The sequence below is a fragment of the Eubalaena glacialis genome, chromosome 19 (assembly GCF_028564815.1).
Source record: "Eubalaena glacialis isolate mEubGla1 chromosome 19, mEubGla1.1.hap2.+ XY, whole genome shotgun sequence".
NCBI classification, from domain to species: domain Eukaryota; kingdom Metazoa; phylum Chordata; class Mammalia; order Artiodactyla; family Balaenidae; genus Eubalaena; species Eubalaena glacialis.
Genome location: NC_083734.1, coordinates 62,967,992 through 62,980,442, shown reverse-complemented (window position 1 = coordinate 62,980,442; position 12,451 = coordinate 62,967,992). Strand labels below are relative to the sequence as shown.

At 41.5% G+C, this 12,451-nt stretch overlaps 1 protein-coding gene across 1 annotated transcript; it reads left to right on the top strand.

Annotated features, from left to right (window-relative positions):
* Positions 1-327: 327 nt before the first annotated feature.
* On the top strand, positions 328-11,487 carry APOH (apolipoprotein H). The gene is made up of 8 exons (XM_061175958.1): positions 328-408; positions 803-979; positions 2,394-2,490; positions 3,910-3,986; positions 4,742-4,930; positions 7,315-7,494; positions 9,531-9,728; positions 11,381-11,487. Exons 1-8 carry the CDS (start codon positions 345-347, stop codon positions 11,434-11,436), a joined length of 1,038 nt encoding a protein of 345 aa, XP_061031941.1. The 5' UTR covers positions 328-344; the 3' UTR covers positions 11,437-11,487.
* Positions 11,488-12,451: the final 964 nt, after the last annotated feature.

Below are 12,451 nucleotides of genomic sequence, written 5' to 3'. Positions count from 1 at the left end.
CACAAACCAAGGATGGAGAGCAAGAGGTCTGGACCAGGGGCCGGGCAATCCGGAACTACCAGGATTGTATCAGAGGCAAGACCGAGCTGTTGTGTGCCATTAACACAAATGTCGCGAAGACAGAGACCATCTACCGAAGATTTCACAACAGACCCGCCAAAGTGAAAAGTAAATGATTAAAGAATGTAGGTCTTGGAGCTCCTTTCAAACCATGATCCTTTATCTTCTATTTACAGAGATAAAAGTACACCCCCAAATGGTTAATATTTAAGCACTTTAATATTTACAGCTCTCTTTTTAGAAGAGGAAAGCCACTTTGGTAGTGCCAGTGTGAACCATCCGCAATGATTCCTCCCGTGCTCATCTTGTTCTCAAGTTTTCTCTGCCATGTTGCTATTGCAGGACGAAGTAAGTACTCTTTGCTTTTGAAAAAAATAATTCATATATCCAACCCCCTTGTATATGCCAGGGATCCATAATGATTAGTTAAATTCTCTTTAGGGTGGACGCTTGAGAGAGTGGATTGGTGCTTGTTCTTTGATATAGCCATGCCTAAAGTTCCTGCATGAGATATTTACCATGTTTAAGCCTCAGGATACGGACCTGTGAAATGGGGATGACAATAGCACCCTTCAAAAGTTGGTGAGGAGATTAGACGAGGTATTGCATAAGTCAAGTATTTGGTACAGAACTCAGCATGCATATCATTGGTAGCATGAAATATTTTTCATTTGTGTGTGCTAGCTGAACTTAAAAATGCAAATACAGATTTCTCAGCCAACTGCTTTGTGCTCTATTTCAGCCTGTCCCAAGCCAGATGACTTACCATTTGCCAGAGTTGTTCCATTAAAAACATCCTATGCCCCCGGGGAGGAGATAGTGTACACCTGCCAGCCAGGCTACGTGTCCCGGGGAGGGATCCGGAGGTTTATCTGCCCGCTCACAGGACTTTGGCCCATCAACACTCTGAGATGTGCACGTAAGTCAGCCTCCATCTCATGCATTCTCCCCGTCATTCACGTTCTGGACATTTTGGGGAGATGACCTACCTTGTCATGCTCACGGTACAGAAAGCCAGCAGAACTGTGGGGTGGAGGGCTGTGAGGAAACAGGAGGGTCTGTGGGGAGTTCCTCAGGAGAAGAGGCTAAGGACAGTAAGTGCTGTTTGCAGCACAGCCTGGAACGAGGGGAGATTTTAAAAAGAGACTTGGTACGATAAAAGGGGAGGAAAACACTGCCGATGTGAAAAGAGAAGTGGAGATTATATTACAAATTATATTTATAATAAAATATAAATATATTAAATTAATAATGTACAGGAATATTATATGTAATGATATATCATATGTAATAGAACAATTATATATGTATATATACATTCACAGATATCTGACTTTATGGTAGATGGTTGCTTTTTTATTTTTTGGCCACGTGGCTCAGCTTGTGGGATCTTAGTTCCCCGACCAGGGATTGAACCCTCGCCCTCAGCAGTGAAAGCGCAGAGTCCTAACCACTGGACTGCCAGGGAATTCCCGATGGTTGCTTTTATTTATTCCTCAGAACGTGGTTCTGTGATATCATGCTGGCATTATTTTTTCACAGTCGACCATTGACCAATCCACCTGAGAGAATTTCTGGCAATTTTATGTAGAAGTCAAGCAGTAAAAATAACTATATGGACCTATCCGAGCTCTGGTTATTTTGGTTGTATGGGTGATACCATTTGTGAAAACTAGACATGTTCATACAGTGATTTTAATATGCTTTTTGATTAAAAAAGACAAAACGTAATTGTTAATGAAAAACCACTGTAACATCATTAGGGAAAAATTTTCCGGAAATCAGCCATAACTTTGGAACATGAACAACTTTCTTTTTCAAGCTATTTTCCGCATGTATATTTTCCTCGTCGCAGTGAGTTGATACCATTTTGTGTTTTTCTGTTTTCACTAGCATATCAGAAACATGGACTATATCTCTGTAGTCTTCATAATCCATATTTTATTGGCTGTATCATAGTTCAGGTGGATTTACCCTTTAATTACCATTAGTTAAAATAATACCATGATAGTGAACATTTAGACTGTTTGGTTTTTGTCATTAGAAGTAACAATACAGGGAATTCCCTGGCGGTCCAGTGGTTAAGACTCTGCACTTCCACTGAAGGGGGTGAGGGTTCGATCCCTGGTCGGGGAACTAAGATCCCGCGTGCTGCATGGCAAACAATACAATGGGTGCCTTAGTGCATATATCATTTGACTTATTTTGAGTTATCTTCTTAGAATAGTTACCAGTAGAGTTACTGGATCAAAGGATAGAAATGAGTTTATACATTTTTATTTTAATAGTAAATTCTATAAATGGAAATTGACCTTTATATCTTTAAATCACAGCCAGAGTATGTCCTTTTGCTGGAATCTTAGAAAACGGAACTGTACGCTATACAACTTTTGAATATCCCAACACGATCAGTTTTTCTTGCAATACCGGGTAAGGACTTCTGGCTCACAGATGCAGCCCATTACTGCGCCCTTAAGCTAATCATCAAGGCTGGTCCGTTTCTAGTCTTTAGGCTGGACTTGCTGAGTACAAATCACTGAATACAAATCCACAGTGGTGTTGAGGGCGGGGTAAGGGGTGGAGAATACAGCAGCTAGTGAAATATGAAGTCAACGTTCTAATTTTTCTGCTCCTGATTAGTTACTTATTTGAGCAGTACCTTGAAATTATTGAAACTGGGTGATAATTCTTTATGATCTCTGGGCCAGATCTTGGCATGAGTAATAAAAGTCTCTTTTATTACTAAAAATATTTTAGTAATCGGACTTGGGCTTTAGTTATGAGGCTAATTTCATCGACTGTGACCTCGGGGAGGAGAATTCCATGGAGAAGGCTGAGTGTGATGACGTAGAACATAATCTTCCTCCTCACAGCACCCCCAGAGGAAAGCACTTCTGGTTGGTCATATGACTTACCTGCCTTATGAGCAAATACACCATCAGTGACACTGGCCATAGCTCATCGGCTGTAGAGCAGGGCAAAATTTCCCTGAGGAGCCTTGTTTGTGATTAGAGATAAAGAAATACTGTGTGTGAAAGAGAGATGCAGTCCTTTCATCTGAAACACCAGTTGACTGGTAGGCTTCATGATGAATGACCTTGAACAAACTGGCTTCAGGGACAATGGTACATTTGCAATGGAAATAGACTGCATTGTTTTTAAACATTTGGGTCAGCAGTCTCTCAGAAAAGGAATATTAGAGATTATTCAGTTTGATTCACTTTTGTGATCCTGAAAAAGAGGTGGTTCTTTGCTTGGAAGCAGTTAACCTGACCAGCTGGTTGGAGACAAGGGGTTTGGGGACTGGGTAGGGTTGGCTTCCATACCCACTTGGAACCTTCCCATTCTTCAGCAGTTCCCTGCAGCCATAGGCTGGGAGACTTGATGAGCCTTAGAGGAATGTTAAGCCTCTCAGGAAAACAGTATTATAAGATGGAAAAGAAGCCAATAGTATTTTTTTTGGGGGGGGTCTTCGTTGCTGTGCACTGGCTTTCTCTAGTTGCGGTGAGCGGGGGCTACTCTTCGTTGCGGTGCGCGGGCTTCTCATTGCGGTGGCTTCTCTCGTTGTGGAGCACGGGCTCTAGGCGTGCGGGCTTCAGTAGTTGTGGCATGTGGGCTCAGTAGTTGTGGCTCACGGGCTTAGTTGCTCCACGGCATGTGGGATCTTCCCAGACCAGGGCTCGAACCCGTGTCCCCTGCATTGGCAGGCAGATTCTTAACCACTGTGCCACCAGGGAAGTCCCGAGAAGCCAATAGTATTAATCTGCAGCAATGCTTAACAGAAAAGACATTTGAGATGCCATGAGTGGATTATTTTATAATTTAGTGGATTACATTTTCCCTTTGCAGGTTTTATCTGAAAGGAGCTAATTCTGCTCAATGCACTAAGGAGGGAGTATGGAGTCAGGAACTTCCTGTCTGTGCTCGTGAGTTTGTGGGTCCCAGTTATAGGGAGGGTGACCAGCTGATTTGCCTGGGACATTCCTGGTTTTACCACTATAAGATCTACACCCTGGAAACCCCTCAGTCCCAGCTCCGTGAGATGGTTGGTCACCTTTCTGGGGACTGTTCATCCTGATATCTTACTCTGGAAGATGAAACAACCGCTTTGGAATGACAAACTCTGACCCTGACCCTGACTCTAACACTGAAACTCCAGATTAGTTAGGTCAGGATGGCAACCCATTTCTGAGTCTCTGTGTGAAGCTACTTGTGTAAGCTCCATACAGACAGAGTACAAAAGCAGGAGGTATTCAACAGGAACAAACAAACCTGAACTAGGACCAAGATGTCACAAATGATTTGTTGTCATCAGCAACTATTGCAGGAGGCTCCCTCAGCAAAGTCCTTCGCCAATTCTGACTCCCAGGAACGTCTTCCAAGGTAGCGTTTGGATCCAAGACATATGGTATCATAAGCCACGTGGTCTTGTAACAGGCAAATCAGTGGTGGCAAGACTTAAATTTCCTTCATCTTTTAGTTTTTTGACTGGTTCAGACATCTGATTTCCAGATCATATTTTCTTATCTGGCTTCTCCAGTTGACTGTGTTTACCCTGGCATTTGATCAAAGTTTGCATTTTCCCAAGTTAATCTCTGGATTTTTTTTTTGTTGTTCTGTAAAGAGTACTTTTAAAAGACTCAACTATTTTCATTAAAATGATAGTTCCTTCTTTTTTCAGCTACAACCTGCCCTCCACCACCCATACCTAAGTTTGCAAAACTTAGTGTTTATCAGCCATTGTCTGGGAACAACTCCCTGTATGGAAGCAAGGCAGTCTTTGAATGCTTGCCACAGCACGCAATGTTTGGGAACGACACCATTACCTGCACAGAACATGGAAACTGGACAGAATTACCAGAATGTAAGGGTGAGTGCAATGATAAGACAGAATAATCATGGGAGTGTAGAATCTCTTTTTGGAAGAGGATTGAAAATTTCTCTATCATGGCGTGTTTCAAATGACCTTGTGTAACAAATGTTTATCGGCATCTGCCACCTGCCAGGCACCCAGGATACCAGATGAATGAGACCTGACTTCTGAGCTCAGGAAGATGAGCTATGATGCAATGGACCGTCTGGAGCTGCCTGGGAAAGCTTCCCAGAGGAAGGGCTTGGGGGAGGAGTGGAGAATGGGGGAACGGCATAGCATACCACACAAGGGCGCAGGATGGGGGAAGCCAGGGGGGTGTGAAGGAACAGGGTGTGTGCGTGGACAGCTGAGTATTACTGTGAGGCTGGATTAAACTGGGGAGTCCTAAGAGACTGAGGCGAAAAACTGGGTTGCAGTCAGATTGATATAAGCTTTTGTAGTCTTTACCTAAATCTAAGAATCACAAGAATACTTGATTTAAAAATATATATGAAAATTCTTTCTCCTTTAATTTGACTCATCATTACTATCTTTGAATTTGTCAACTGCATAACAAGTAGAATTTATCATGCACACCAGGAGTTACACTAAGGACTGTTACCTTCTCCCGCAGTGGGTGTTACAGATATCTACTGAATGATTCAAACATAAGTGCTTTTTAGCATAGGGAAACTACTACTACTACTAATACCTAGCACCTTTTGGGGGACTAAACTCTGGGCCAGGCACTGGTCTCCTCCTATATATGTGTCATCTCATTTAATTCTCCCAAGTCCTAAGCAGTGGGTTCTTTTTCTCTTCTTTTTTTCAGCCATTTACATAGATATATCAGCCGTCAGCATGTTGTGACATTCTCTCTCTTTCTCTCTATAGATATACTTTTTTCCCCCTGAATCATGTGAAAATAAGTTGTACACATCATGACACTTACCCGTGAACACTTCAGCAGCATGAATGTCCTAAGAACAACATTGTCATATGTTATCACTGTACCCAAGACATTTAACATATTTGGAATTATTAACAATAATAATTTAAACAATTATATTATATACAATTAACAATATTTATTTCATATTCAAATTACCCCAGCCAATCCAGAAGTATCCTTTATACACGTGTTTTGTTCTATGTGAAATCTAATCATGAATCACATATTCTATCTAGTTGTCTTAGCTCTTTGGTCTCCTTTAGTTAAGAATTATCCCCTGCCTTTTCGGTTGTCTTTCACTGACATTTTTGAAGAGTACATGCTAGTTGTCTTGTAGAAGTTTCCACAATGTGAATTTGGTCAATTATTTACTCATGATTGAATTTGAGTTAAATACTTTTTTTTAAGAATACACTCCATCACATCAGAAGGCACATGGTGTCAGTCAATCACTGTCATGCTTAATTTGATCCCTTGGTCAGGTGGGGTATGCCCCTCTTCTCTTGGTAAAGGCATCTCTTTCTCGTTGAATTAGTAAGCAACCTGTGGTTGATAGTTTGAGACGGTGAGAATATTCATTCTCTAGCAGTCATTTTAGCATCCACTGATAATCCTTGAACTCAGTCAACTGAGACATTGGTGGTTACAAAATGGTGGCTTTCTAAGTTTATCTTTCCTTCTATATTTATTAGCTGGAATTCTTCTACAGGGAAGAGTTTTTCCTCCATGAACTATTTCTTTTTAGTGTTATTATAGACTCATAGATTCTTTTGCACTCAATTTGTGGAAGCCAAAACTGATCCAAGCAGACCAACACTGGATTTGGTACTCTTGAACCATCTCATTAGACTACCTCCCAAGAGCTCTGTGCTCCTCCCTCCAGCTTGGCTTTCTTTACTGGGGTAAATAGGGATACGGGTTTGGGGCTCTACCGCTGAGGATCTAAAGAAGGCCGGGAAGCCTTCATTTTTCTCCTTCATATTTCATGCTGGCTTCTTGTATAGTCTGAAAACAGTCATAAGAATTAGATTTAACATTTAAAATCCAAATAATGCTGTTCTAGTGTGCATAGAGGGAATCTCTGTGTTTTAATTTCATGGTCTGTTGGTAAAAAGAGACAGACTTTTTCCGTCTTTCAAACCCACCATCTTAGACTGTGTGCAGATGAAGTTTGCAATAAATACTACCTTGTGATTATGTGAAAGCCCAAAGCACTTGCTAACTCATTAATTTACTTTCAAAGTGTTGTTGTTTCTATTTTAATATCCAGAGTCTCACAAGGATAAGATAAAGGGGACAGAATTAAGCACCAAGGTCCCCAGAAATTGTGTTCTAGTCACAGGAGCACCCAGTGATTCAGTGGTATAAGAGAGACAAGCGCGTGGCTATTCCGTAACCACTGGACCCCACGCTATTTATACTAATAAGTCTTACTGCTTAAACTTTTTAGAAGTAAAATGCCCGTTTCCATCAAGACCAGACAATGGATTTGTGAACTATCCTGCAAAGCAAGTACTTTATTACAAGGATAAAGCCACATATGGTTGTCATGATACATATGCCTTGGATGGGCCAGAAGAAGTAGAATGTGGCAAATTCGGAAACTGGTCTGCACAGCCAAGTTGTAAAGGTAAGAAACATGGGTAAGGTCTTACACTGCCTCCCAGTTCATCGAGTGGATCACCTTTCCTTGCCATTTTCTTGTTCCAGTCATTTTCCACTTTGTTTCTCCAACTTGATTCACAGCTGCTGGGATTTATATGGGCATGGGGAAACTTCACGCTTAGCAACCCTGTTTGAGATTAAACTGCATGAAATAAACATATCTGTTGTAAGCCTTGATAATATGGTGGAAGACTGTGTGGGCTTCCTGTAATTGCTTTTAAGTCTTGGCCCATGAGCATCCTTTTTTGCTTTGTTCTAGTCAAGACCCTTCTCACTGTGGCAAAACCCAACCACACGTTCCAGCTAGTTCCAGGAAATGGTGACGAATTATAAACAGGCAACAGGCAATCGTATGGACATTGAATGTGAGGAAATGAAACACAGCTGGTCCTCCTGAGGACTGCAACTGAAAGTCAGGAACTATTGCTACTCTTTCTGTGTCTCATTGGCCTCACGGTCTCTCTCATATCTCTGTTTCTCTGCTTACTCACCTTGAACCTGGCTTGATTCTACACCAGGACCTCTCAACTAAAGGATTCATCACTCACTGGCATCTTTTCCCTGAGATGCTGGTTGCTTTTGAGTTAGGTGTCTATCCTTGATCTGGTCCGTGTCATGCTTATGCAAAGAACACCAACTTTGCACTGTATTTCTGCTCAAGTTGCTGTGGGCTGGACAGTTTTGTTTTTTAAAAATAATTTATTTATTTTATTTTTGGCTGTGTTGGGTCTTTGTTGCTGCACGCGGGCTTTCTCTAGTTGTGTGAGTGGGGGTTACTCTTTGTTATGGTGCATGGGTTTCTCATTGCGGTGGCTTCTCTTGTTGTGGACATGCTTAGAGCATGGGCTCTAGGCATGTGGGCTTCAGTAGCTGTGGCATGTGGGCTTCAGTAGTTGTGGCTCGTGGGCTCTAGAGCGCAGGCTCAGTAGTTGTGGCACACGGGCTTAGTTGCTCCGCAGCATGTGGGATCTTCCCGGACCAGGGTTCGAACCCGTGTCCCCTGCATTGGCAGGCGGATTCTTAACCACTGCACCACCAGGGAAGTCCGGGTTGGACAGTTTAAATAGAAAAGGCAATTAGGCACAACAGGCAAAATGACATATGACTAGGTTGGGGTCCCCTAGAAGCAGAGCCTGAGACAGGGATTCAAATGCAGTTGGTTTATTAAGTGAGTCTCAGGAAAAAGAATGTGAGGCAGGTAGGATGGAGCCGGACACTGGTTCTCAAACCTCACTGTGCATCAGAATCTCCTAGAGGGTTTGTTTAAACAGAGTCTCTGATTTGCTGGATCTGCAATAGGACCTGAGAACTAGCATTTCTACCAGGTTCCCAGGTGATGCTGATGCTGCCAACCCAGGGACCATGTTTTGACCGAGGATGTGGTCTCAGCTAGAGTCTAACTTCAGTTTAATCCCCTGGGAGCTCTGGACCATGGGAATCAATCCCATCGAGAGGCAAGGAGACCTGCTTATTTTGATCCCCTCGTCAGCCTGTCATAGGCTGCGGGCTGCTCCCTTCCCTGAGCCTGGGGTTGTGGACTGATGTGCATACTCTCCTTGGAGAGGTGGCTCTCTTAATGGCTGAAGGCCATTTTTCAGAGAAAGGAGCATTTATGAGCTGTTATGAGCCAACACGCACAGTGGCTGGTGGGTGGTGCAGCAACTCAGTAAATGGGAGCTGAGTGGGGCGGGGATGCTTACCTGAAATGGCAGTATCTGATAGAAGTTCTTTTGCACAGAAGCCTAGTATCTGACGCTTCTGCTCTGACCTTCTTATGTGGCTACTCCAGGGGAAGAAAAGGCGATCTTGGAAGCCATGATTAAAGGTTCTATTGATAAGGAACAATAGTTAGCAATGATACTGATGCTACTCACTATCTTAGAACCTTCTCGTCTCGAGCACTTTGTTTCAGGTCTGAACATCTCCCGGTTCAAATGCTACATTTTCTTTAAGAAAGAGTAAATGAAGTCCTGTCTTGACTACAAATATTGTCTCTTTCAGCGTCTTGTAAATTATCTGTTAAAAGAGCTACCGTGATATATGAAGGAGAGAAAGTAAATATCCAAGACAAATTTAAGAATGGAATGCTGCATGGCCAAAAAATTTCTTTCTTCTGCAAAAATAAGGAGAAGAAGTGTAGCTATACAGAGGATGCCCAGTGCATAGACGGCATCATTCAAATCCCCAAATGCTTCAAGGGTAAGTTCAACACTGGAACGTTTAGCTAGCACTTCCGCTTGCCCCTCGCCATAATCAGTACTTTTATTACCTGATGACTAAAAGAAGCCATGTTAATGTGGCCACTGGATTTTTTAAAAGAGAGTGGGGCAGGAGGAAATAGCAAGATGAAGCAGTAAGCTGCATTTAGTTTCCCCACATTTTCCTTTCCTATTCTTTTCCTTAAAACTCGGGGTTGTGGTTTTATTTGATGAGTGTTGAATTATGCCATCGTGTATAATTCCAGATTATGCTTGAATACTAATAATAATATTGAATGGAATATTGAATAATAATATTGACCACCTCTTGGTCCCAAATGATAAAGAACTCACCCCAAACTACAAAGTAACTCATGTCCATGGTCATTGGTTTATAGATCTTCTAACATTTCTTTCCTTCCTTCTGCAATTCCTAGAGTTTGAAAAGTACCCATTAGAGCAAAGTACTCGTTAGAGCAAAACATTTTAAGGAAGATGATATTGTGTTTGTGGGTGATAAAGAAGTGTATAATGGCCAGCATTTAAGCCATTAGTTTCAGGGTTTTTTTTTTTAATTTAAAATTTATTTTTTAAAATAAATTCTGGATACAAAACTTTTTTTTAAATTACAAACTATGAAAATATCTTCTCCAAGAATGTGATTTTCTTTTAACATTTCCTACAGTAACTTTTTTTTATTGGAGTATAATTGTTTTACAATGTTGGGTTAGTTTCTGCTGTAGAACAAAGTGAATCAGCTATACGTATACATACATCCCCCCCCTCTTAAGCCTCCCTGCCACCCTCCCCACACATCCCACCCCTCTAGGTCATCACAGAGCATTAGTTTCAGGTTTAAGGTCTACATATCTTTGTTTCTACAAAGGAGGAACCAGCCAGAGGCTGAAGCTATTATTGCCTCTAGGTTTAGAAATGCTTCAAGAATGTTGACAGCCCCTGTATCAGCCAGTAGAGGAGAGAGTTGGGAGCAGATTAGAGGAGAGAGGGGTCTGAGAAGTGGCCAGCTAGAGAGAGAGAAGGAAATGATAACTAGCAAATAATACCCACCTCATAGGTTTGATGATTAGAAATATTATACATGACATGGAGTAAGTACACAATGATAATAATGACGGTTATTATCACTATAATTACAAATAGTTAGAAATGCCCTGGATAAATTGTTATTGTTCAAAACATAGCAGAGCCCTAGTGAGACATTAAATACTAAAGTTGACAAAGCACAGTAATCCTAGCACAGATCAGCAGAAAAAATATTAGCAGAAGATAATTTTAAAAAACCAAACAGAGCTTTGTTAATGCACTTCTTCAGGCTGTTCTCTTTTACAGTCTTCAGACAGATGCAGCACTATTGGTGCATTGGCGAATAAACAAAGGGCTGATACAGCTTTTTTTCTTTTAATCTTGATTGTCAGAATTATACGTAACCTTTTATTTTCTCTCTTGGAAACAAATGCGTTATCATTTCCCTGCTTTTTCTCTAATCACTTAAACCTCACACTGAATGCTTCATTCACATAATTAGATTTATTCTACACGTTTATAAAATGTATTTGATTTGGCTTGGCTATTTAACAGATTTAAGAGATGACTGTTTCTCTTTTAATGTTTATTTGTTTTCTCCCCAAACAGAGCACAGTTCTTTCGCTTTCTGGAAAACAGAAGCATCTGATGTAAAACCATGCTAAGTTGGTTTTCTGATTCAAAATTAAATGTCATACTTGTATGTGTTTGTCCAAGGAACCTAATGGAAATGGAAAAATAAAGTGACTGAATTTATTGTGTCAGCCATTGCAGTGTTACTCCATGGTAGCTTACTTTTAATTATCTGGTTAAGAAACCCAAATATTTGGAACATTGTCCTTGCATGGCTGTGAAATGGAAAGTGTAAAAAATTACCTAGGTAACCCAGTTACCCTCTCCCTAATTCTACTCCTAAACGCTTTCACCTAAAACAACTGCGATGCAAAAGTTTTCTTAGAATGGTCCACAGACCCCGGCATCAGTATCGCTTGGTAATTATTACAAAGGGAAAAAATGCTGTGTCCCGGAATTTCCGAGGATGGCCCCCAAATCTGCATTTATAACAAAGTCCCCAGATAATTCTTTGCATTCTTAAGTTTGAGAAGCATCACCATAAAGGAATGCATCGACTTTCAGGCCAATAGAAATGGATCTGAACCCTTAAAGTTTGGTTTACAAAATGCCTCAATAGCTTTTCTTACCCACCAGAATTCCATGACCCATCACTGACATTGCTCCTTTGTTTATGTTTAACTTCCTTGGCCTTTTCTCCTTCTGTAGTACGTGCTGGCAAACCCCACCCCAGCCTCTAGCTGCCTTTCCTGTGCCTGCACCAGAGCAGCTGAACGTTGCTGGAAAAAAAGAAAACCTCACAATTATGCTACTAGGTCCCACTTTGATTCATGAACATGGGCTAAGAGTTGTTTACTTTGCCATCTCCACTCTGTACTGCCCATCACGACTCGTAAACTTTGTCTCCGCAGAGGTGTTTCCTCCCGGATGCGTCTTCCTCAGGATTCACCTGCTCTCACGTGGTGTGGTCCGATCTCTTCTCCAAGATGCTTTTCTACTCCTCCCCCTTTTACAGAAATCAGTGTGCCCCCCACTTCCCAGGATGTCATTCAAGAGCTCCAAATGCCCATTATTTAACTTTAAAAAACAGCTTTACTTTTTCTTCCT

Excerpts from the sequence above, each read along its gene's own strand:
- APOH (XM_061175958.1), top strand. The coding sequence starts at position 345 with ATGATTCCTCCCGTGCTCATCTTGTTCTCAAGTTTTCTCTGCCATGTT. Across the intron at positions 409-802 it reads TGTTGCTATTGCAGGACGAA|CCTGTCCCAAGCCAGATGAC; the intron begins GTAAGTACTCTT and ends GCTCTATTTCAG. Across the intron at positions 9,729-11,380 it reads AATCCCCAAATGCTTCAAGG|AGCACAGTTCTTTCGCTTTC; the intron begins GTAAGTTCAACA and ends CTCCCCAAACAG.